Raw genomic sequence first — 25,182 nt, 5'->3', positions numbered from 1 at the left:
TTGTAATTTTTAAACAATATTACTGTTTTTGCTGTATTTTTGATAAAATAAATGCAGCTTTGGTGAGCATAAGAGACGTTTTTCCCCCTCCAAAAACAATAACAAAAAATCTGCATACTATCATATTACTATATTTCATATTATTTAGGGTTATGGTCATGGTCAAACTGAAAACATGTCAAGAGAGGATTCACTATTAACCCTAAAAAAAGACATTGCCAGTGAGCAGAAGCATCTGTCAACTTGGTCAGGCTATTGATGAATAAAAACAGGACGTTACCTCTCTAAATTACACATGGCTGCCAGGTCTCTTTTTGTTGCAAGGTGACACATTTATATGAAATAAATCTAGACAGTGTGTGTGTGTGCGTGTGTATACTTGTGTGAATGACACAGCCCCAGCTGTGGAGCAGGAAGAAACAGCTTTTTTCTGGGTGCAAATCAAAGTTACGAGAGCACAATAACCCACAGGTTTGAAATGATGAGGCTCTTTAGATTAGGGGAAAAAAACAACAACAGTGTAACGGCGACCCTGCACATGGCTCTAATCGCTTCAAATGAAGTAATGAAGGAGACACCGGCGTTGCCAGATCTCCTCTCCTGTTCTGCAAGGTGCAGCGCTTGTTTGTGCGAATGTCTGGCAATTAAAAATAATTGGGAAGCAGGTTTGCCTCTAAATCTTCCAAGAGTGCCAGTTATGATCTAATGAAGCTTCATTAGCCATGCTGAAAGCTGAGAGCTCTGTATGACAACGGCAATTAGACAGGATCATAGGCAAAATCATTAAAAAAAAATACTCTGGCTAAGATTAGCTTTTCACTTAATGACCAATTCATTAGCTAATTGATTTCTTATTAGTTACAGGCAAAAAAGCCTGTTTGGGCTTCTGTACAGCTAATTAACAGCATTTTACACCATTAGTCAATTGCCTAATTTTCAGGAAAACAACATTTGAAAGGAGCATGGCTGAAAGGCAATGGGCCATTTGCTTCATTTTTTTCTTTTCCTCAATATTGCTTGCTATCTTATGCCATGCATGCGATCATTAATGTTTCTAATATTAAATGATAGCATTCGTGATCATGTGTCAACACTGTATCCCCTAGCTCAGGCAACAGAGATGTTGTTCTATAATGAGAGCTCTTATATATATTCTGAGCCAATTTATTAAGACGACAAAAATGACTTGGGAACCACTGGCTCCTGAAATGAAATGTTTAGAAGCTAAGATTTTTTTTTTTATTCTCTCAAATCTAATACATACATTAACAGTTCCAGGTCAATTTCGAATGGGACTTAAATGAACACTGCATTGCGTTTCAGTAAAGGAGTCAGTGTGCCCTCAGTAATGGCTTTGAATGATTCAGTCAAACCACTGAATCACAAGCAAGTGGTTCTCAACCAAGGGCTGGGACTAACTAGAAGGTCTCAGCAAACTACTAATGGGCCACAGTGGGATTTAAAATAATTAAATAAAAAGGTAATATTAATATTAACACAATCTATATATTTTTACTAAATTAAAAGGATCTAACCCAATTTACATGCTAAAACAACATAATATCACATAAAATCAGAAAACAGTCGTCCCTAAATAACTATTATTTTTTACTTTTATACTTTTTTTTTTACAGTTTGTGTTAAAAAAGCACCTACATGTATGTCATAATTATTGTCGAAATATCTTATTTAGGGAGGATTCCATAGAAAACTCTGTTAGACAACAAGAGGCCTTTGAGTCAAAAAAACGTAGAGAACTACTATTCTATAGCACCTCTTTAAACTCTGACTGACTCATAACAAAGAATCAGTTCTTATCATATGTACATGAATCGGTCATCCCAGCTTGCACTGTGTTCTTGTGTGAGTGGGAAAACTGACACACTCAAACAAAAATACATTTAACAAATTATTATTGCAAATTTGTATTTGTGATCATGGACCCTTTTCATGGACTATGATGACACGTTTCCACAGTTATTAACACAATACTGAGTAGGTGTTTCTTACACAAAGTCTGATGGAGTGATTATCAAATTACATCTTTTTCTCTTCTAACATAATCAATCTCTCAATATTTTTACCTCTTTTGTAAAGTTATGAACACTGTCGTGTTTATCTAACTAACTTCTGCTTAGTTGGAAAAATTTCTACTTCTGAGAACCCCAGAAAAAGATCAATTTTACTCACAGTCTGGAGCCCTGTCGCATCCTCAAGCAACTATAAAGCTTAAGTTTAAGACACATTGTTAGCTGTCACTGTGCGATTATGACCAAGACCTTTATTTTTTCCCCCCACTTACTACAGATGTCAGCTTTTGTTTTGAGCACATGTAAAATGTATCACCTTATATGACAGCTTGAATGTACACAGCCTCAGGAAAACAGCAGCATGTACACTGACAGGTGGTCTGATTGAAGGGCAGTACTATCCTCTGTCACCTAACAAGGTTGTCCAGTCCATATCTCTGTGGTGTGGGGAAGTTAAGTGAAGACTCAGAATTCATTGGTCTCTAACAGGGGGTAGCTGCGGCTGAAACAAAAGGAGACATGTTGGAGATGAGAGGCAGTCATTTGGCCCTTCAAAACCTGGGTCCTCTCCAACAGACACTGCCCTAAGGTACTTCCTGATTGTTGCAACTGTTACAATGAGCTCCAAACAAATAATAATATTATAATAATACGTGTATATGTATATGTATATGTATATATATATATATATATATATATATATATATATATATATATATATATATATATAGCGCTACATTTAGTTTGAAAAGCAAAAAAAACAACAACAACACAAAAACACTGTTGCCATTGACAAAGTAATTAAAATACATATACGCAGGATAAATTCTGGAAAATTTGGAAACTTTTTCCACTGAGACCAGGAAACACACACACACAAATATATATTTAAAAAGGGGTTATTCTGAAGAATCTTTGCATATAGTACTTATAAAATACAAAATACAACACGGCGATAATAAAGAGCATTGATAGTTTGTATTTTATAGATACTGTATTTTACATTATTATTATTATTATTATTATTATTATTATTATTAAGACCAATAATAATAATAATACTTAAAATAGATTGCCCTGTATATTCAAACTGTTGTCAACAATGATGCTTTTGTATTATTACCAGGTAGCTTATAAGAACCAGGTATGGACAAACATGAGGATTAGTAAATAATGAAGGATTTTCATTTCTGGGTGAATTATCCCTGAATGTCTTTTATGTCGGTTCTGCCCGTCTGTTTGCCAGCGTTTCAGTTAGGTCGATTTTACTGAAGGGTCAGCGTTTGTGTGCTGGAGAGCTCCTGATCTTTGTCCAGTGCCGGTTCTGTTAGTGGTTGAATAGCTTGGCGCAGGGGGACGGGGCATGGGGGGTGGTGTGTGTGTGTGTGGGGGGGGGGGGTGTTGGGACACTGCGTGACAGATGGGGGTGACTAGTAACTCTGCTGAGGGACTTGTCTACAGATGGTGCGCCTCGCTTCTCCCTTTCCTTACTCAGTCCCTCCCCCTTCCATCAAAACCCTCAGGCTGTAAGCAAAGAGAGAGAGAGACAGAGAAGCCTGAAGAACAGCTCGCCTCACCTTGGCAGTGCTGGCCATTTCCAGCACCTCTTCATCAGCCATGCCACTCTCTGGCCCATCACTAATGAATCTTAATGAGCCAGCAGATCAGTGACTTCTCCTTCTTAAGATGAGTACATAAATCACCCTCAACAAACGGACGCAGTCCACGTCTTTAGCTAAAGCCGGATGAAATAAAAAAATGCTGCTGTTTTGAAACAGCTTTTAATTGCATGATTGATCAACTGCAGGATGCGGCATAAAAGCTTGTCTGCATTTCATGCTAAATGAGCCGGCCATGTCCGAAAGACACTAGAGACCCAGAGACTGAAAATATAATGTGGATGGCATACATTTAACCGCTCATTTACTGTAAGTGAAATCCTGCCAGTCTACTTTCAGGGGGATGGTTGAGCAGGATGAAAATGATACATGTCCGCATTAAGCAAATTAATGTGTGCTATCAGCAACTGCGAGCAAGCTAGGTCTTCGGCTTTGACCACAAGCTACAACCAGCCCTCGCTCCCCTCATATATTATTTTCTCAACACATGCAATGAGCCGAGCTTCTAAACTACATTGCAGGTGGAATGACCTCATAAACATGAACAAATGTGTTCTTTTCTTTGTCTGCCAGAAGTAGCTGTGAGAAGAGTTGATATACTCCACATAGAACAGCCTAATTAAGACTGTTTGCAAAGGGAATATGTATCTTGGGAGTATGTCTTACTGTTTTTTTTTTTTTTGGAATAGTTAATTTAAAATAGTACAAATAATTTGGGCACAAAATTATTCTCTATGAGCACTTTTAGGAAGTCAGCTAAACTAGACTGTGTAGCCTTGTAGCACTGAGGTTGACAACATTTCATGAACCAGGGACCCACAATCAGACTCTTAACCAATTAAACTAGAAAAAATTAAAATACATTTTTTTCAGTAACACTAAAAGGTACTTACATTTGTTGTGATGTAACAGAAGCATAGCCACAGATATTTGTTTCTGTATTGTTATGTATGCTCAAATAAATGGATATTGGAAAAAAAATACAATACATGGGGACTTAATTCAGTCCATTAGTTGTTGATCGGGTGGATGCTGATCTAAATGAGAATGTGCAGTGAATTGTAGAAAGGGGTGGAGTTTAAGCAGACTAAATATTTGGAAAAATCACATTATGACATTTTGATTATAAATTACAAGATCATGCACACACTATTTTAAGATTTAAGATCAATAAACTGGCCTACCTTTACATCCTTTGCCATATCCTGAATTCATCATGCCACTGTACTGTCAGACAGAGAAAGAAATATACATTTATTTAATAATACTTTTACCTCAAGAACAACAAACACACCAACAAAAGATTAAGTAATAGGTTGTTTCTTAGACAAACTGCAGACCTCAAGTCCAAACTCATGGTTTTTGCATTTTAAGTTTGAAAATAATTTTGCATTACAGAGTTTGGGCCAGCTGGTTTTGAACCATTAATACTGTTTGGGTGCTAGTCTAACCATTATAACCATGCTGTTTACCATTAGAACTTGAACTGCTGAATTTCTTTACCAGGGCAGTCTTGCTGATTAAGCTAGTAAGAAAGCCTGATGGGACCACCAGCACATCAACTGCAGAGACAGCATTTCTTTCCCCATTAGAACGATCGTCCCAACATCTCCAGATTTCCACAAATATCTGAGCTTTCGCAGATGAAAGTCAGCATGGTTCTTATCTGTGAATGGGAGGATAAAATGCCTCATTGTGCATCTTTCATAAATTCTTTTTCATAGTATTGATTTGAGCTTATTGTGCTGAGGCATTTTATTTCCCATGGGTCTCAAGCTATTAACTCTGATATGATCAGGAAAGATCCTCTTACACAAATTCCCTTGTCACATCTCGGCTGGCAAGCTACATGCACGCTTGACCTCCGACAGATACACAGTTGTTGCCATGTAGATCATGGTTTACAAACACGTCTCATTATAGTCGCTTGAAGATGTACTTCATGGTGCACTGAGTCAGATATACTGACCGCAGAGTAAAGAATTGGTGTAACTTAAGTGTGAAGCTGTTCAGAATCTTTCAGAATTTCATCAAATATAACAGTTCATACATTACTTGCAAGACTATAGTGTTTGGACAGTATAACGTCATCAAAATATCGTCAACAGTTTTATATTTTTTCCTAATAATATAAAATTATTGCTTCATGACTTTAAAAACTTTGTCTTTCCTACAGTGTTACTCACTCTCAGCTGTCCATATTGTCTTATTCTCAAATAGACTCGAAGTCCCTCCTTTCTGGTCTCTATGCAAGTGCTAAACGGCTAGTCCAAAATGCTGCTGCCTGATCTGGATTGAAATTGTTTCAACTCTGCTCAGTCTCCTCACAAGCTTCAGGGGTGACATTAGAATCAAATCTAAAACATAGTCTCTGACCAACAATGCAGCCAATTTTTTGGCTCTGTTATCAGCACACCACGATAAAAACAAACTCCTCAACCTGGCTGCTACAATCAGCCGTATCCAGAATAAAAAGCCAGGAAGAGCTTGTTCAGGTTGCGATTGGAGAGGTGGAGGGCTCGGGGCGGTAGGTTTGTCAGAGTACTCTGTGGATTATTGTTTCAAGGATAAAGTCAATTTAATACCATCAGCCTATGGTAAGAAAGCAGCAGGGAAAAGTAAGAGAAAAATGCGGTCTCATGCTTCAGGGTTTCAACACTCGGGACCTTTGGCTTTAAGCCATAATTTTGTTGATAATCAATTTTTGGACATATCTCGCTTCAACGGTTTTAAACACACACACACACACACACACACACACACACACACACACACACACACACACACACACACACACACACACACACACACACACACACACACAAACAAACACACGTTTGTTTTTGTGTGTTTGTTTTGTGTGTGGGGACATCCCATAGGCATAATGGTTTTTATACTGTAGAAACTGTATATTCTATGGCCCTTCACCAAACCTACACCTAACCCTAACCCTCACAGGAAACTTTGTGCATTTTTACTTTCTCAAAAAAACTCATACTGTATGATTTATAAGCGTTTTGAAAAATGGGGACATGGGTTATGTCCTCATAAGTCACCCTCTCCTTGTAATACCTGTCTCATACCCATGTCATTATACTAGAGTTGGGTCCTGATATGTCTCAAAAACAAGAGCACACACACACACACACACACACACACACAAAATGTACTAGATGGAAATAAATTCAGGACCTACATGTCACAGGTCTGAGGTATTATTAGTACTCATTTGTATATAAACAGTGATTTTAAATACACAGAATCTGCAGAAAGAGATAAATGATTATGTGTAAGAATTTTTTAACCTTGTAAAAAAAAAAAATATCAGAGGTTAAATGCAAAATACAGCAAGTGTAATGAGAGACAGGAGGAAGCCTGTTAGGGTTAACTACGCCTCATTATCTTCCCTACATGCATGCCTGTGCATAACACTCAAAACTGTCTGCCACTGGGGGTCGGCCATTGCACTTAATTGGGGCTTTAAACCCTGAAGTAATCAGCACGACTCAAAACAACACCAAATAGCCACCATTTTTAATATGAATTTCGAATGCATTGGTCTTGCGAACATAAGGGATTAATCTGAGTGAATGAGCAAGTTCAAACGCTGTTATGGCATTTGTCAGAGTAGGTCTGGACTTCCTGCAGAAAGGTCTTGGGTCTCCTTTCCCCTTCACTTTATTAACAAGCTGCCTGACCCTTGTAAGAATGAGTGCTGCTTGAAGAATCACGGCACACATATAGCTCAGCTGAAAGCAGGGACTGATTCACTGGCTGAATGATTAAATGGCCTGCTGCCAATATAGACACAAATTTTACATCCCAGCTCTTAACTTTACTTTTAAGGGGCCACATGGTTCAGAGCTCTCTCGAATGGCACCAAACTTAATATAGCCGTTTATTTGCTAATAATGTGCCAAAAGGTAATCAAAGGTAGAAGAGGAGGATGAACTTTACCATCACACAATTACAAGCAGTAAGGCATAATTACATTTACGTTTTGCATAACTGGAAGCAGGATCCTGCCTGCTTGTCTCTGCAGTCTGATTAAGGGAATGCAAATAATTCAGAGCAATTATTTCTTAAAGTGACAGTATGCAGCCACCTGCCTGCTTTTGACATTAACTGAATCTGACTAAATAAAAATACAGGAGCTGCTGTAGAGCGCAGACTGACATAGAAAGAATCATTTACATGTGTTGAGATATATATTTAGTTTATTTCCAAAAAGGCTATTTGTGTGTGTGTGTGTGTGTGTTTCTTCGACTAAGACAATAATGTCATACATTTTCATGGACATCGCCGGTGGCTTCAGATGTAAAATTGTTATCGACATTTCACTTGACGATTTATTTATTTCTTTACAACCCAGATATAGAATGTAATCCATCAACCTGTCCGACCTTAATTCGGTGACTTCCAGTGAAACCTTTTAGAGCTTAATTGTGATTTAATTGTGTCCGCTCTACCCTTAAAGTCATACCAGAAAACACGAGCAAGATAAAAAAATATATGAAAACATATACATATATATATATATACATATATATATATATATATATATATATATATATATATATATATATATATATATATATATATATATATATATATATATATATATATGCAAAAACATATTGTTTACTAAAATAACATTTAAAACGGGAATATACCGGGCGAGTAAGACGTGATAAAAAAATAACTGACTGAATTTATTCGTTTTCTACACTGCAGTTTTAAGTAGCTAGCTAGCTGTTTATTCTGCTGTTGTTATAGGGTATATTTATATTGTAGGCTACTGTGTGTTGTGTTTAATGCTGGTAGCAAAACAAAAAGCTAGCTCGTGAGCACATTCTTACTTGGCCAATAAACTTCACCCAAACAAGCGGCACCAAATCCGAGAGAGAGAGAGAGAGAGAGAGAGAGAGAGAGAGAGAGAGAGAGAGAGAGAGGAACATACATAATTCCTGCGCCTTTAAGAATTGTCTGCTACTAAACTTCAGCGACACTAGTGAAGCAGAGTCGATTTGCTCACATATGTATAGCATATATAGCCTATATCGATCCACTGGAGGCTGCCGTTGATAGTGAACCGCACTTGGATAGGTGTAGGCTAACTAGAAAACATCTGTACCAGCCACTTTGAAGTCCTACAATCCGTTAAAGTGAGCTACATTTAAAAAAAAAAAAAAAAAAAAAGGGCTTCTAGAAGGTTTCACAGCTGACGCTGAAAATATTAAGGCCTACTGTCTGCTCTAAACTATAATAAAAACTGAGAACGGAGTAATCCAACTTCATAGACAGCGGTGTTTCAGCTTACTCTTGGAATTTCCCGGAATCAAAGGTGCACCTGACACACTTTATCCTTCCCTTGACGTGACCCTACAAACGAGTTTCCATCCAGCATCATTGCTTAAATATAGCCAACACTATAGCGCAAAAATAATACCTTAGAAGAGTGACAACAATTTGAATTATGAGAATATGAATTAGCCTACTTTTTCAGGACAAATAAATAAAAATTAAAATTAAAAGAACAACAATAACATTAATAACATAATATTTAACTGAAAACAGAGATTAGAAAAAATGAACCACAAAGTCATGCGATAGAAAAATATTCAGATATGGGGCTGCAGTCTTAAATGAGGATGGATTTAATAAATAAAGCGCTATCAAACACGTCATCTGTGAGGTTTACATGAGCGATTTCACACCACAGTGCTCCATATTCACAGGGGATCATATCATCCTTTTGATTCTGCCCTTTTTATTCTCGCCCTTCACTGATCCGTGCATGCGATAATATCATAGCACCATATCAGAGTCTAATGGATTTTTAAAATAACCACACTAGAAATGAATGATCATGATTATGTCACTGATTTTTTTAGCTATCGATTTTATCTTACACTTTAAGAATTAAAAAACTGCTCAATATATATATATATATATAAAATATAAAAAATGTTGAGAGCATATTTAGTATCCCGTTTTAAATAAAGCCAAAAATATTAAGATAAGCATATGCATGTTTTTATGGTATTAAGATCAAAGGTAGGATTTAGCAATAAGAATTGCGTCGTGCAACTGTGACATATAGGCTACAAAATTAGCCTAACAATTATAGCAAAGACTTTTGTTCAGTTTGTGCTACAATCACACTAACTGTTTTCTTATCTTTACACGTGGGTTTAAAATGTTTATAAAAGTTTTGAATGTTTTATACTGTATGTATTCGAATGTTTACAATAAACAATGTTTTTAAATTGTTGAATAAAAATACGTTTTCTAATAAAAGAAAAGCACATGTGGGAAAATTATAGCCAGCCGCACTGTTAAAAATTTATTGTAATTATTACATCAATTGCTAACAGTGTGGAATAGCTATCAACTATATGAAAGCGGCCAGTTTACGATATGATTTATAGCTACCAGTAATATCTTAAAATATCAGGATTAATATTATATTAAAATGTAGGCCTATTAATGTAAATTGTTATATAGGAATATAATAAATTAATATAAAACGTGCAATTTACTACTTCTTAAAAATACTTTATTATAGGCTATATCAGACAAACTAGCTAAATAACACACTCAACATAATGACTGACGAAGAAAACCTCGAAAAGTTTTCAACAAATTGGACGATCATGTGCAAGTTACCGCTGACTATTTTCGCTCGACTAGTTTTTCTAATTTCCATCATCAGATTCTCGATAGCCTCCGTCCATGTTAACGTCAATATACCAGAATGAACTGATAATGTCATGCTGCAATATTCATATCCTCTAATTGCGTCAGTGAAATTATCACGGAATTAATTAAACACGGTTCCCATTTCCAATTGACCACACGGCACTGTAGGAATCCTAATTAATTATAATTAAATTAAGGGGACTCCGTGCAGTGCAGCATTGATTTGAGGAAAAGCCGCTGAAAGTTGGATTCAGAAGCGCCTGTAATGACTCCAGACATGATGGCGATGGGGGCCGGGCTGAGGTGGCCGTGTATAAATAGTGTGATCTGAAAAACACAGACATAACAGCAGGAGTGATCTAAACCTTCTACACGCAAACATATCGACGAATGCATTGTTGAGCAGACAAAAAGATACGGGTTAGATACATTTTAAAGTGGATTTCTGTAATCAGCCATGGAAGAACTCACGGCGTTCGTGTCGAAATCCTTCGATAAGAAAAGCAAGGAGAGCAGCAAAGAGAGCATCACGTACAGGGAAGTTTTGGAGAGTGGTTTAGCCCGAGCCAGAGAGCTGGGAAACTCGGAGACCAGCCTTCAGGAGATTACAGAAACCAACAACAACCATTGTCCGATACACCTTTTCAAGGAGCACGTAGAGCTGGAAAAGGAGAAATTGAAGGAGTTTAACATGACACGGGCTACTGACGGTGAGTTGCACTTTCGCAAAGTGTTGGCTAATAACGTGTTTCGCCGCAGATGCGTTTACAATTAGATTTTCGCGCGAATACGTTGTTAAAATAGCTATACAATCTGAATACATTGTATATTGAGGTCATTTTCATAATCTTATAGAGAGATTTCGATCGCCTCGAGAGGCTAACTAGCATGCGAGTGCGTGGAGAAATTCAAGCTTTTATTCAGCTGATGCAGTGGGCACTTGTTCGTGCCGTGCAGAGAACCGTTTTCTTTTGAAAAAGAACAGAAATACAAGATTAATTTCAAGATAATCTCAGTAAATGTTAAACAAACTAACAAAATAAGAAAAAGTCCGTAGTCACATTTGAAGTAGCCTATTAAAGTCAAAACATTAGGCCCTTGTCAAATTTGAAAGGTCGATCTGTCAATTTATTCCTAAGCGTTCCTTAAATTGTCAGGAAATGAGTAAAAACTTATTTTCTCTTAACGTACAAACACACACAGGCTGTCATTTAACACAGAACCATATGGGTGATAATATTTTCAAAGTGAGATTTAATTTAAAACGGGTTCGCTTCACAAACTGCGAAGAAAGACGACAATCATGGCAGGCCCATGACATCTTGTTTTGGAATGAAACACCTCAATAATAATACTAATGCTTACTACTTTTACTACTACTGCTAATAATAATAACAATAATGATAATAATTGAGTAGCTACATTTAAATGCCATTGATAATATATACTGCACTGAAAACAAAAGAAAGCGAGAAAACTATTGCAGTAAGACAAAGTTGTGTAAGTTTACATTTATTTATTGCAAACAGTTTATTAATACTGCTGGAATTATATATATATATATATATATATATATATATATATATATATATATATATATATATATATATATATATATATATATACTAAACGTGCAGAGGTGAATTTGCTCTTTGTAAACTTTACATTTTTCCTAATATCTTGTAATATCTTGTAATATCTCTTTATCTATGTATCTTAAATATAAGAATCTGCCCAATTACAATTCATAGGCCTGCATATTAAAAGAAAATCGAGACAATGTAAGTGTTTATTTGTAAGTCAGTGTTATTTGTAAAACGATTTCCACAATGTAAGCTATTACGTCTTTTTTTCAAAGCAGCAGCAATTTCTCACCGTTTATCTTGGTTTAATTTTTAATTTTTAAGATAGGCTATATCTTCGAGAAAAAAAGTGGTCCCTGTTGACGTCGTATAGGCTACTATTAATTAGATGTATTTAATTCCAGATTACTTCTGAGCCGCCATCTGCACGCTTTTTATACACTCGTGTAATAAATGAACGCTTTAAAAGAAATAATTTGTTGATGCGTTTATGCTGTATTTTCACAGGTATTTATGATTGCAAAGACAAGAAGGAAGATGTGAAGTCAGAGGACGAGGACGCACAGAGTAAACTGAAGCAGAGACGGAGCAGAACAAATTTTACCTTAGAGCAGCTGAATGAACTGGAGCGCTTATTTGATGAGACGCATTACCCGGACGCCTTCATGCGCGAGGAGCTGAGTCAGAGGCTCGGGCTGTCAGAGGCCCGCGTGCAGGTAAGAGCCCATTCTTCCAAACACTTTAGTGATTCTTTTTATTATTGAAAAAAATAAATGAATCTAAAATGAAAAAAGCAAAATAAAATAAAATAAATAAATAAATAAATAGAGCAGACAAATCAGGCAAATATTATACATGACTACATAGATTAAAAAAAAAAAATCATTCATTTTTAAACGAATGCATCACGAGTGCACCTTTTAGCAAATAATCCTGATGTCAAACGGGGGACCTGTGTCACTCATTTTTCATTGTTTTATGGAGGCCTACATGTTCACGAAACAGGTTTAAAGTAGGCTACAACCAGCATAGCATAATTGAGAAAAATACGGAGATTATTCATAATGTTTCTTGCTTTTATATTTGATTTAAGCAAGTAATAGAGATACTAAGTCTCCTATAATAGCGCTGCTGTGGTGTAGATATATATTTATATGCCTAGAGGAATTTATGACGCTGATAACTTAATGTAGGCCTACACGTAAAACTAAAGGACTTTTGTTAGCTGTTTTTAAAGGTAGAAATAATAGGCAATCTATTAAAGTATTAATGTACTCTTACACCCTTCTTAGGAAGACGTTCTTGTTATAGCCTAAAGGGAAGTGAACTGGCAAGGAGAAAATTATCAAATAAATAATACAGGTAGTAAGTGTGATGCTAGGCCTTCATTTCTCCTACAAATTTGCTTAAGTAATTTGTATATCATAGCCTATACCCTGCGCCTGAGATGTTTACGATTTGGAGACGGTTGTTGTTCTGTTCACTCACAGCGTACACAAAGCATTTCTGTTATCTATCTGTTATTCAGAAAGATCTAACCACATCATTAAAATTAATGAAGAGATTGAACCGCTGCTGCAGGCATACCTTCTTATGTCACTCACCTCATTTTCTCCAACCTTATCTTTGTAATATCTGCCCATCGCCTTGATATACTGTTCCTATAAAAATGTATTAGGAATAATCCAATTCCGTTTTAACACCTACAGTGACACAGACCGTGTTACAAAACGTAATGGGAAAATAAGTAACATTGTTTGCCAGTGTGACAGCTTGCAACATATTTTTAATGTTTCTGAGGCGTAGGCGGAAACAGATTAAAAGAGGAGAGCAAAGAATGGGTCAGAACTGTGATTTGATGCAACCAAATATTCATACTGTCTTAAATAGACGCCTCTGTTATAATGCATCACAATGGCATTTTCGTATCACATTTCAATTTTCGCAGAAAATTCAGAGTTAAATGCAATGGACGTGAGCTTGCCTAGTTGATATGGACCTGCTACTATACTGTCCTATAGAAGCCCTACGCCGACCAGCTGTCAAGAATCTAATTGAAAGTTATGAGACCTCGGTGAGGAGAAGGCAGTAATTCAATTACGACTAATATCTTTCGGTTTTTGGTGCAGGGCTAAATTAAATGTCATTATTCACTGTCTCTAATAAAAATCAAAAGAAAATCAGATTAGGGTATTTGTGAACCGCATCATTGAGTGGTCCTTAATGAAGAAATAACTGTCGAAACCAGTGTAGCTCACTTTCCCTATAGCATAGTGCTGGATAATTACAATCGATCAAAGACTGAAATATGATGCATTCATTTTGGCGCACTAAAAGTCACACACTGAATAATAATAATAATAATAATAATAATAATAAGATTATATAATTCAAAATCCGAGTGTCTTACAAAAAACAAAAAAAAACAAAAAAACAAACAACAACAACAACAACAACAACAACAAAAAAACAGATTGACAGACGTTTCCTTTAAAATTTTAATGAGCGAGTCTGAGAGTTGAAAAAGCAGCGCTAATAGCCTGATTTAACTGAAACGACCAAAGCGAGTAATGATAGAAAACTGTAGCCGTAGATTACTTTTGCTCTGTTCATAATTCATATTTCCATTCATGTTTTCTCAAGCACCTGTGATGCAGCAAATTCATTTTATTGGAGAAAACAAAAATAGACAAAGGCCTACATTTTAGCAATGTCAAATTGCCAGTTAGTTTACATGGTGCTTTGACAAGAGATTGTAGGCCTACATTATTTAGCTAATTTAAAGAAAAATAAATAAATAAATAAATAAGAAAACGAAAATGTTTTACATATAGGTTAGACAAAGCCAAATAATACACAGATAATTAATTGGCGTAGAAGACTAAAAATTGGAATATTAATTATGAAGAAGATTTGTGGAACAATAAATAGCTGAACTCGCTTTTCCAACTGAAATGTCTAATGAAATAATAAACTTCGCCGATTATCAGAGGCAACAGAAATCGGCATAGTTTTTCTCTAACGTGGGTTGCATGGACAAAATAAATATAACAAATATGCAAATTTCTGTAATTTAAGTTGTGGTGAACAAGATATTTTTTCTGTTTTAGGTATGGTTTCAGAACAGAAGAGCGAAATGCCGAAAACAGGAAAATCAAATGCACAAAGGTAAAAAGCATAAATAATATTTTAATAAATAACCTAATTATTAAATGTAATGTGTAATATTAGATTTTAATATTTAAAGCATATTTTATTTCATTTATAAAGGGGCATGACCAGAGTAGAACTGGGTGCTCGTGAGCTGTAGCAGCTCTTATGTGTCCACTTCATCATCACACAATTTTATATCTCATTACATTTTAAACTTGATGTAAATGGTGAAATCATCTTCATAAAAAAATCATTATGACTATCTTTGCTCATTTATTATTCTTTTCTATTCAGGCGTTATTTTGGGCACCGCCAGTCACCTGGACGCATGCAGGGTAGCTCCTTACGTGAATATGGGCGCACTAAGAATGCCATTTCAACAGGTAGGAGTAACGAAGCTGAAACGGCTTTGTTCTTTATATTGTGTGTTCTGTGATGTGCAAACGTGCAGTTCAGTCGACTAAATAAATCAAGTTGCTTACTTGCCGAAAAATGTTTAGGCTTTGACAAACAATCTGATGTGATGCTAGTCATGCGTTGCGCGAAGGGCGCGAACCTTTCACCTCCGGGGCCCGATGAGATACGAATGAGATAAGAGGGACCGAGAGACATTTCATCTGGTGGTGAAGAACTGTCTGCATCAGCCAGACGAGAGAGCAACCATAATTAAGCTAATAGCACAGCTAGGGAAAGGCAGATAAAAGAGATTATGAAAGAGAGGAATAACGCACTGATGGTTATTGGCACTGAGCAGCATTGGCAGGTCTGAGGCATGAGGACTGCATACTGAACACCACAAATGTCCACCACCTGTTGTTCTGACTGCTCCTGTAGAGGGGTTGCACAGTCCAGTCTGACTGATTTGTGGAGATGCTGGAGCAAGGGGCTGCTTTAATTTTAATGAGTATTTTCACACAGAGATAATTAAAATAAATGCAAGTGCCAGGAATAAAGTCAGAAGGCCTTTGGTTAGAAATTGTGAGCAGCAAAGAAACTCGGATGCGATAGGCCATATTCATACCTGATTATTTTCCAAAAATAACTGACTACCAGGTCTGACGTTATTTATCCCCCTTTCAAAGTAATCTCCCTATGTTTGTATTCATGTGGAAAACAGAAACATTCTTTCCTACTGTCAAAAACTTGTGTAGCTTGTCAGATGTTGTATTTTAGTTGGACTGCAAAATGTAAAGCTTTGAAATATTTATGGTCTCTGTGCAGAGAAAGATACATGAGAAGAATACTAAAAAAGAAAATAAAAAATAAGTCACTTTTTAAGTCAGTGGATGTCTAATTTTCACCTCATCTTACTGAAATAATTGCTAAGAATCTGCAACCTGATATTTTATGATGCCTGCTTACATCTTCCCTTCCACCCCTAGGAACCATGTGAATAAATATTTATATATAAGAGAATGAATATTTTGGGTGCAAAATTGTATATTTATGCCATTGAATATATAATTAAGATTACATGATGTTGCAGCTTTTAACGGTTGTATGGCAAGATTCAGTGTGGATCAAACTAATATGCTGAGATGTGAGATTTCCAGCTGTTGGAAGTTCTTTGACTATTAAGCTGTCTGAGCTCATTGCATAATAATTTAGCTCAAGAGCAGATGAAAAAGAATGCACTGAGCAAGTGACTGTTTTCACTGAAAGCAAACAGTTTGCGAAAACCTTCAGAGAGGTGTCCGAGCCTGAAACCGGATCCCTGCCGCTCCTCGAGCTGACCCCGCAGCCGCTGACTAACTCCATGTTTGTTTTTGCCTGCCCCACAGGTCCAAGCTCAGTTACAGTTGGAGGGGGTCGGAACACACTCCCATCCTCACCTGCACCCACACCTCGCAGCCCACGCTCCCTATCTGATGTTCCCGCCCCCGCCTTTTGGATTACCAATCGCGTCGCTGGCAGACTCGGCCTCTGCGGCGGCCGCCGTGGTAGCAGCTGCCAAGAGCAATAGCAAGAACTCCAGCATCGCTGACCTGCGACTCAAGGCAAGAAAACACGCCGAGGCGCTGGGACTCTGACCCCCATGGGCTTCTCTGCTGCTCTGAACTGATAATTGCTTCTAACACAAGACTAAGCCTGTGAAAAGGCCGTGACACTCACAGTTAAAACGAAACAAAATAAAAACAAAAGAGAAAAAAAGGGGTGTAAGGGGAGAGAATGAGAGCGAGAGAGAGAAAAAAAGTCAAAAACCCAGCTGCCAAAACAAACCACTTGTAGAGAAAGGTAATTAAATACCAATGAATCACCTTTTACTTTTCGTCCAACAGGCAGGACTTCTTGGAGGCCACTGGCTCAGCCCTTTCCAGGCACAGATCACAGCTCCAGGACCATACAAAAATATCTGGATGTCTGTCTGAAAACCAACTAGGAGCGAAGACTTTTAAAAAAGCAAAAGGCAGACACAAAGTGAGGCTAGAGATTGTGTTTTTATGGACAGACACTGAGACTTTGGAATCTCAACCTCAAAGTGAAAAGAAAGAGACGGCCATTTTTGCCTCCTACCACTGTGCCGCTGCCTAGTGCACGTGCTCAAATGAAGGATTGACCTATTGGGGCTGGCCTCCATTGTAACTGACATACATCTATGTTGATCACTGCCATGATAAGCCTCCATTATAATGAATATCTAAAGCAGTTATTTGCATTTTTTTTTTTTATTTAGTTTTTCATTGCTCATTCTGCTGTGGACAAAGACTGGAAACAGCAATAACATCATTGGTACAATCTCCTGGTTTTTAGTGGAAATCTTATGATTCTTTCTGTTTTGGGAGGAAATGTTGCGTTGCTGTTACTTCCTTCTGGGCATGTGTATGGACTTTAGCTTTCATTCTCATATTTTGTGCTCTCTTTTTTATGTGATGTGTCCTGGAATAGAAGTGAACCTATAGCTTTTGCACTTCAGGTCTTGCTTTTAAGGGGTTTACAATCCTTAATGCAAGATATACTACTATGTAAGGGGGAAACAAATTTGGCTTTCGTTTTGCTGAAATACATTGAAATGACTTGTTTTTGTTCGTTTGTCTCGAAAAGGATAAAAGGTAACTGCGTAATTTAACATTTTAAGGAAGATCAGTTTAACTGAAATGCAATTATGTGCAGTTAAGTGCAATACTGTAAATATGGAAAACGTAATATAGCGGTTGATGTTTGCTAATTAAACAGCGATTTTTAAGTTGGTGGGTTTTTGGCACTGATGTCGATATGTTGAAAGTTCCTTGCCACAAACACATCTTTAAAAGCTGTGTAGAAAATTATTTGCGTACTCTTTGCAATGTGCCATACCTCCCCGAAGTTCAATGGTATTCGAATATAGTTTTGTACACGTGCATTTAAAGAGATGTTGAATTCCCCTGTAACTGACACTGTACAAAAATGCTCTAGGTTTATGGATCATAAACATGTCTGGGTTTTAACATAACAATAAATCCACCAAAGACAACAATTTGATCGCGTTAATAGAGTTAGAATTATTTAATTTAAAGTTCCAGAGTCATTTACAGTATGACATGAGTTTCAGCAACTGGATCCAGAGTCTTTTTTCTCCATATAAACAACAACCTGTCTACAGTTCCCTGAATTGAATATAGCAAGCTTAAGAATTTGTTACCAAGATAACAAAAGCAGTATTATTTCCATGACTGTCCTATGAAATAGATAGCCAGTTCAGACATCAATTGCCTTTGAACTACGGTAGTAGATCTTGTTCAGGTCTACCTCGAACAATGAACGCTACATTGTTGGCTGTTTTCATTGTTCAGCATTACAGTTGTTTAGGAATGTTTCCGTTTCTTTAATTGACGTCATTGGTGCTTTTATTTATTATTTTATCTGAAAGTTTATAAATGTTAAATAGTCAAATTTCAAGTGTACATACTTACATGGCTTTGCATTTATTTTTATATATTTTTTAAATGTTAACATTTGCAACAGTTTTACGCGAAGGTGTGACTGCAGTACATTTGTTTGACTAAAATGTAGCGTGTTTGAGTTTACAAACATTTCAGGGATGGTGGATGAAACCATAATACTTTGTGTTGAGATGTTCTTTATGCTCCAAGGAATTTGTTGTATCCCATCATATTGCATATGCAAGCATGCCCAAACATGATTCACCATTGATTTGTTTTTCTTCTGTTGTTTCACACACAAAAAAAGAATGTACATCTTGTACAAGTAATCTATCAATAAAAGTTATAAATATTTGTAATAGAGTTTGTAAAACTTGTGGCCCTCTGCAATTTTCTGAATAAAGGAAGCTCTGGTTCAGACACGTTCGTATATTATATGCACATATTATTATTTGTTAAAATTACTACAAGAATGCTCTATATAGAAGAGCCACAATATATTACATCTGAGAAGCTAAAAATGGTTTTGAATTAAATGAAAATGTCTTTACCATCAAAATGTACTAGATGTTGATCCTTGAGCCTACTGAGACAAATTCATGCCTCTTTGCCCCCCCCCCCCCCCCCCCACAAACATATCTTAAATAACATCACAATCACATCTGACTTTTGCAAGCCTTTTTTGGAGGCCTTGTTGCATCTGGAAACCCAAATCCAGATGTGTGTACACAAAGTAATTGCAGGCAACATAGTGGCTTTTTGTCTAAATTGCATGGAGAAATTAGTCCAAATGGCGTCCTGTTGAGCAAGTACCCCCTAAAAGGTCGGAGCACATTTCATTTGTAGCTTAGCACTCATACATCAAGATGGAGTGATATAGGCAGAGGCTGATACCCGCACATTTAGGCACTGACCTCTGGCTGGGGTCTGCTGAATGAAGCAAAACATAACAGCATCCTTTTATGTTCTCTAATAATTGGCAACATATACCACCATCAATAAACACACAAGGCTTCCTTTTAACATGTACAAACACACAAAGGTATTTATACTGGCCACAAGTCACTAATAAAGACAAGCAAATGGCCTATGAAAAGGCTTAAATTAAACTTTTTTTTATTTTTTTTATCAATGTTATTGCTTGCATTAAAAGTGACTTGAAGTTTATTGCAGTCATATGACTGACAATACTAAAGCTGATGTCCATTTAAAATGTTATTTTTCGTAGCATGAAAGAAACTTCAGAAAATACTCCCATCTTGTACGTTCAAGGAAGAGACACTTACTGTAACATCTAACAACTTATGAGAGTATTACACTTATGAAATGCTGAATTATATTCTGCATAGGAAAATTAAATGGTTTTGAGTGAGAAAAGGCAAAAACATGACTTATTCAAGCATCTTCCCCACTTTGTGCCATTCCTGCTGAAACCAGAAGAACTTAACACGTGCTACCGATTCACGTGAGCCTTATCAATATCAGCCAAACTACGGTATATGTCCATGCATAACTTACCTAAATATTGTTTCTCTTTGTAAGTGCAAGGAAATGTTTTAATCTTTTCACCAAGGCTCTAAATAAGAAAGACGTATATATATATATATATATATATATATATATATATATATATATATATATATATATATATATATATATATATATATATATATATATATGCTCTTTTTTATATATATATATATATATTTTTTTTTTTTCTTCGGAAAGGTGTTGTGCTGAATTCAAGCAGTGACAAAAACAACAAGAAATGCTCTGGAGCTGGATTTCAGTTGTATATGTATATGTTAACTGAATGCATTGACAATAGCTAATATCTCCTCATTCGATCAACAATTAAGTCTTATTTGACACATCTGTAGCCAGTTATTTGGTTCTTAAATCAAGTTGTGGGAGAAAACGTTGCAAAACTTCACAGTGTTAAACTATCAGCCACTTAAATCTCAACCAATAAGCTAGCCATTTTCTTGGTCTGGGATTGCTTTCTTACTCAGTCTAAATCTGTTGTATTTTGATGCATCAAACTAAAACCCTACAGGACCTGGATCTAACAGAATAGTAAAGTAGCGAGACTCTTCTTTAGGTGCCATTTCTCTTGCAGCATAAAAGTTACAGTTCAAAATCTGTTAGCCTCCACTTTGAGAGACAAGTTACAGTACCTTGGTGGTTTTACCTGTAAGAAGCGAGAAACCATTTGAAAGGTTCAAAAACCTGATCTTGTCACGATAAAAAGTGGTCAGAAAGGCCAACATTTCTGAAAAGGTGAGACATTACAAACAAATCGCTGTGAATCCATTTGTTAAAACACAAAACAACATACAATATTTACTATGTATGTGTGTGTGAATATATATATATATATATATATATATATATATATACATATATATATATAACACTAAGATGTGTTCAATGATTATTCAATCATGTATAATAATGTTTATTTTGATTTCTAAAACAGAAATTGCTTATAAATCATTCAAATTCAAATCTACAATAATTCTGACATTGCATTACAATGAACACAGTTTCTGTTTACCTTTCAGAGAAAAGTGTTTCCTGTTTATTCCATTTTCACAACAAAAGGCTTAAACGGGATGCTGTATGTATTTTGTGAAAGCACTTGTTTAAATTAAATTATGCCCTCAGTTAGACATAACTAAAATATATTGATTCTGAGATCATGCCCTTCCAGACAGAAAATCAGATAAAACCAAACATTTATCTCTTGTTAAAATGCTTTGAGTTATAATTATTTTTCCCATGTTGATTATTGTTAAATATTTCACTTGCAGATAACAGCTGAGACCAGATTTCTTAAAAACTCTGAAGCTTAAGAACTTGTATAGAAAATTTCAGGAATATTTTGATTGAAAGTAATGATAACCAGTGCTGTTTCGATGTTTTCACTAGTGATCAATGCTGGTTTCATTTCTGATTACTAGAAGTGATAAACAACCAACGGAGTCATGTCTCTCTGGCATTCCCACTGCTTTCAGATAAGCTTTACGATTGAATGGCTGGCGACAGTGAAAATCTTTTCATACTAGTGGGAATCAAAGTCAGATGCTTCAGAGGCAACTGATTTTTCAATGCCCTTAGTCTATCTCCCTCTATTGGGAGATAAAACCAGATAAGCGTTCTCATGTGAATGCATTGCAGCGATGCAATATTGAATGATGAAAATTTTGAAATCCATTTCACTGTTTACCACATTTATCTCACACTATTTCACACTCCTTAAGTTAATGTTATACAAGATGTGAACAGATGCCACTGTCTGAAATGACTTCATAGTGTCAGTTATTTTAAAGATATTTTACGCTTATTCTCTACAAGTGACTAAACAATACTTTTTCAAACAAAGACCATGGGAAAAAAAAGTGAATATTAATAAAGTAAATGCTTGAAATGGCTTTACCAAAGAAACGAGTCAGATCAAAACCAATCTGAAGCACTTCTTCATAACAGCAGGAGCTGTTTTTTGACTAGTCTCATAAAAATGTATCTAAAATTGCATATGAAGAAAGACCAGACATGTTTTTATAACCATAATATTTAATTTTCCACACCAGTATGCAAAATTATTTATTGAGACAAATTCAGCATGCATCCCTGCTGTGTTTCAAAAAACCCACTAATTCCAAGTGTTTGTCCATATGGGACAAACTGTTTGTCTGGGAGTTTTTTTTTGATAATCTACCATGACTTTTTGCTGTGTATAATTTAAACCGCACACTAAGCTTTGTGTAAATCATTGCCCAGTCCTTCAGCTTCTGTGTTGTCACTGTTAATTTGAGTCAAAGTCCAATGTGTCCCGTATTGTGTTTAAAATGACTTCCTTGACCCTTACAGTCAGTAACAATCTCTTGATGTTCTGTAAACTGAACATCAAGAGAAAACTTTTTCAAAAGGAGTTTTCCACACACACACACACACACACACACACGAAGAATTGTAGAGAAAGCCATTAAATGCTATTATGATAAACTGTTAACAATGAAGCACAATGTCAAAATAAATCCAGCATCTCTAGTTAAATATCAAAATATCAAACCACCATAAATCTGATGAGAAAACAATGAAGGCGAAACAGAAATCTAAACATTTCAGTGTTTGAGATGCTTGCCATTTGAGCCTTTGCTAAAGGGTTAACCAGAGATGAAACAGCATTAGATTCTCAAAAAAAAAAAAAGCCCAGGCTCAATTAAAATGAGGGAACAAATATGCGAGCTAGAAGCTAAGCAGAAACTCCCATGCAAAAAAAAAAAAAAAAAAAAAAAACACCTGTAAAATGCAAAGCACACAAGACAATCAAATGAAAACGACTTAATGCTAAACTAAAAATAGGACAGCACAAACAATCATAGTCTGTATCCATGTACAATGTCATATACGGGTTGAATTAAAATATATAGTGAATATAGTATAGATTACAACCGAAAAATATAACGGTGCACAACGATGACAAAATCATCCTACATCAAACAATAAAGTGCATGTTCTGTTTCTGTAGAAGGTCATGATTCTTTCTCCTCCCTCTTTAGTAATGTGGCTGAGATTTCAGCAGATGGAGCCTCAGCATATCCTGGATGAATGTTAATGAAAAGCAAACAGCCCACCTAAGCAGTTTATACAGTGTAGTATCACTGTGAACCACGCTAAAGCGATCCCTCCGCTCCTACAAATAAAGAGCACTTGAGGGGAAAATAATTACATGCCTATTCCTGATTTAGGGTCAAATGTATTATAATGTAAACGCAAACATCTTGTACTTCTTTTTTTTACAACAAAATGTTAATAAGAGGGACAGTGCCTGAAACAATATCTTTTACCTAAGAAGATCTGATTAATAGTAGGCGTAAGCAATGAAGGTTTAACAAATCGATGATCGCATGACATGAAGCAAATGTGAAATTTAACATTTAGATTATGGGTATGTTCAGGATTGTCAAGGCCTCAAAGGTTTTCTTACGGGATTACCACATGGCTACTGGGCTAAGCTACGGTCTCACACCCTACATTCTAAGAGCAAGAGGTCAAAGTGGGCTGAATACATTTCAGTGCTATCCTGAGGGGAACTTTAAAATCCGGTATTCCGAAAAACACTCTTGAGAAGTATTGTTTTTGTGTGAGTACAGTTATGACTGAAATTCTTAATCAAAGCAGTGCTTTGAGAGTGTGGTCACATGATATGAGATCAATATTGTCAATGAAACAGACCACGCTCATTTCTGTGAGACATATTTCATAATAATCATAATAAAGTCTGTTTTTAATTATTGTTTTAGTGAGGCCACCCTTCACCAATTATTATAGAGAGATGAATTTACATAAGGTTTGCAACTATCTTTTACAACTACCATAAAAGTAACTGCACATGCTAGCTTACCATGGTAGGATATTAGCAATGTTAGCATGGTAAACGAGAGTATCCATGTAATGAATGGGCGGAAGCAATTATTCTAATTATTGAACCAATCAAAGAAAATAAAATCCTACAAAACCAAAAGTAGAAACATGAACACAGGGGGGAAAAAATAGATGAAAAAAATTTGGACCACTAATGTCGCTGCAATATTGATAAGGTTCATAATAAAACAATGCAATAAACCAAACCATAGCACTCACAATTAATCATAGTTAGCTGGGGGCACTTCCAAGAAAAATGATTTCATTTCAAGGGACAGTCTCAAGCGGTCTATAATGAGATTGACTTCTCAAGCTGTTCATTTTGCTGTAAGTTGGCCACTTTGACCAGCTCAGACGTTTACGAGTGCTGTGAGAAAATGGCTGATGAAAGACAAAACAAGATTCCCGATTCTGCCAACGTTATCCGCCAGGTCGGGTTCTCAGCCACAAGTCAACCCCATCAATTTGGACTAAACCAATTGCCTAGCACATCAGTCTTTTGGTGCTTAACACAATTTTGGAAAATATCCTTAACATTATGTTGTATTATAAAGCAATATATTTCACAAAAACACATAACGATTCTATGACAAAAGAGAGCTTAAACAATATTTGGTGCTGTCAGATGAAAAAATAAACTGTAAATCAACTGAAGAGATGATGTTTAACCAGTCAATGAGAGATAGGGACAGCGATTTGAAACATCCTGATGGTGCCCACCAGCTCACGCTTACAGTAGAGCTCAGAAATGCTTCTGAGGTAAAAATGTTAACTTTCTTAAGGCTAAGGGCACTTGGGTCTGTAA

The 25,182-nt window shown here is 36.1% G+C and overlaps 1 protein-coding gene across 1 annotated transcript; it reads left to right on the top strand.

Moving 5' to 3' along the window:
* Positions 1-10,663: 10,663 nt before the first annotated feature.
* On the top strand, positions 10,664-19,315 carry LOC113053093 (short stature homeobox protein-like). The gene is made up of 6 exons (XM_026217773.1): positions 10,664-11,061; positions 12,442-12,650; positions 15,045-15,102; positions 15,382-15,470; positions 16,869-17,084; positions 17,367-19,315. Exons 1-6 carry the CDS (start codon positions 10,809-10,811, stop codon positions 17,454-17,456), a joined length of 915 nt encoding a protein of 304 aa, XP_026073558.1. The 5' UTR covers positions 10,664-10,808; the 3' UTR covers positions 17,457-19,315.
* The last annotated feature ends 5,867 nt before the right edge of the window (positions 19,316-25,182 follow it).

Source organism: Carassius auratus, chromosome 34 (genome assembly GCF_003368295.1).
Source record: "Carassius auratus strain Wakin chromosome 34, ASM336829v1, whole genome shotgun sequence".
Taxonomy (NCBI): Eukaryota; Metazoa; Chordata; class Actinopteri; order Cypriniformes; family Cyprinidae; genus Carassius; species Carassius auratus.
The sequence above is the reverse complement of the archived record's forward strand: the minus strand, read 5'-3'. Positions and strand labels throughout refer to the sequence as shown.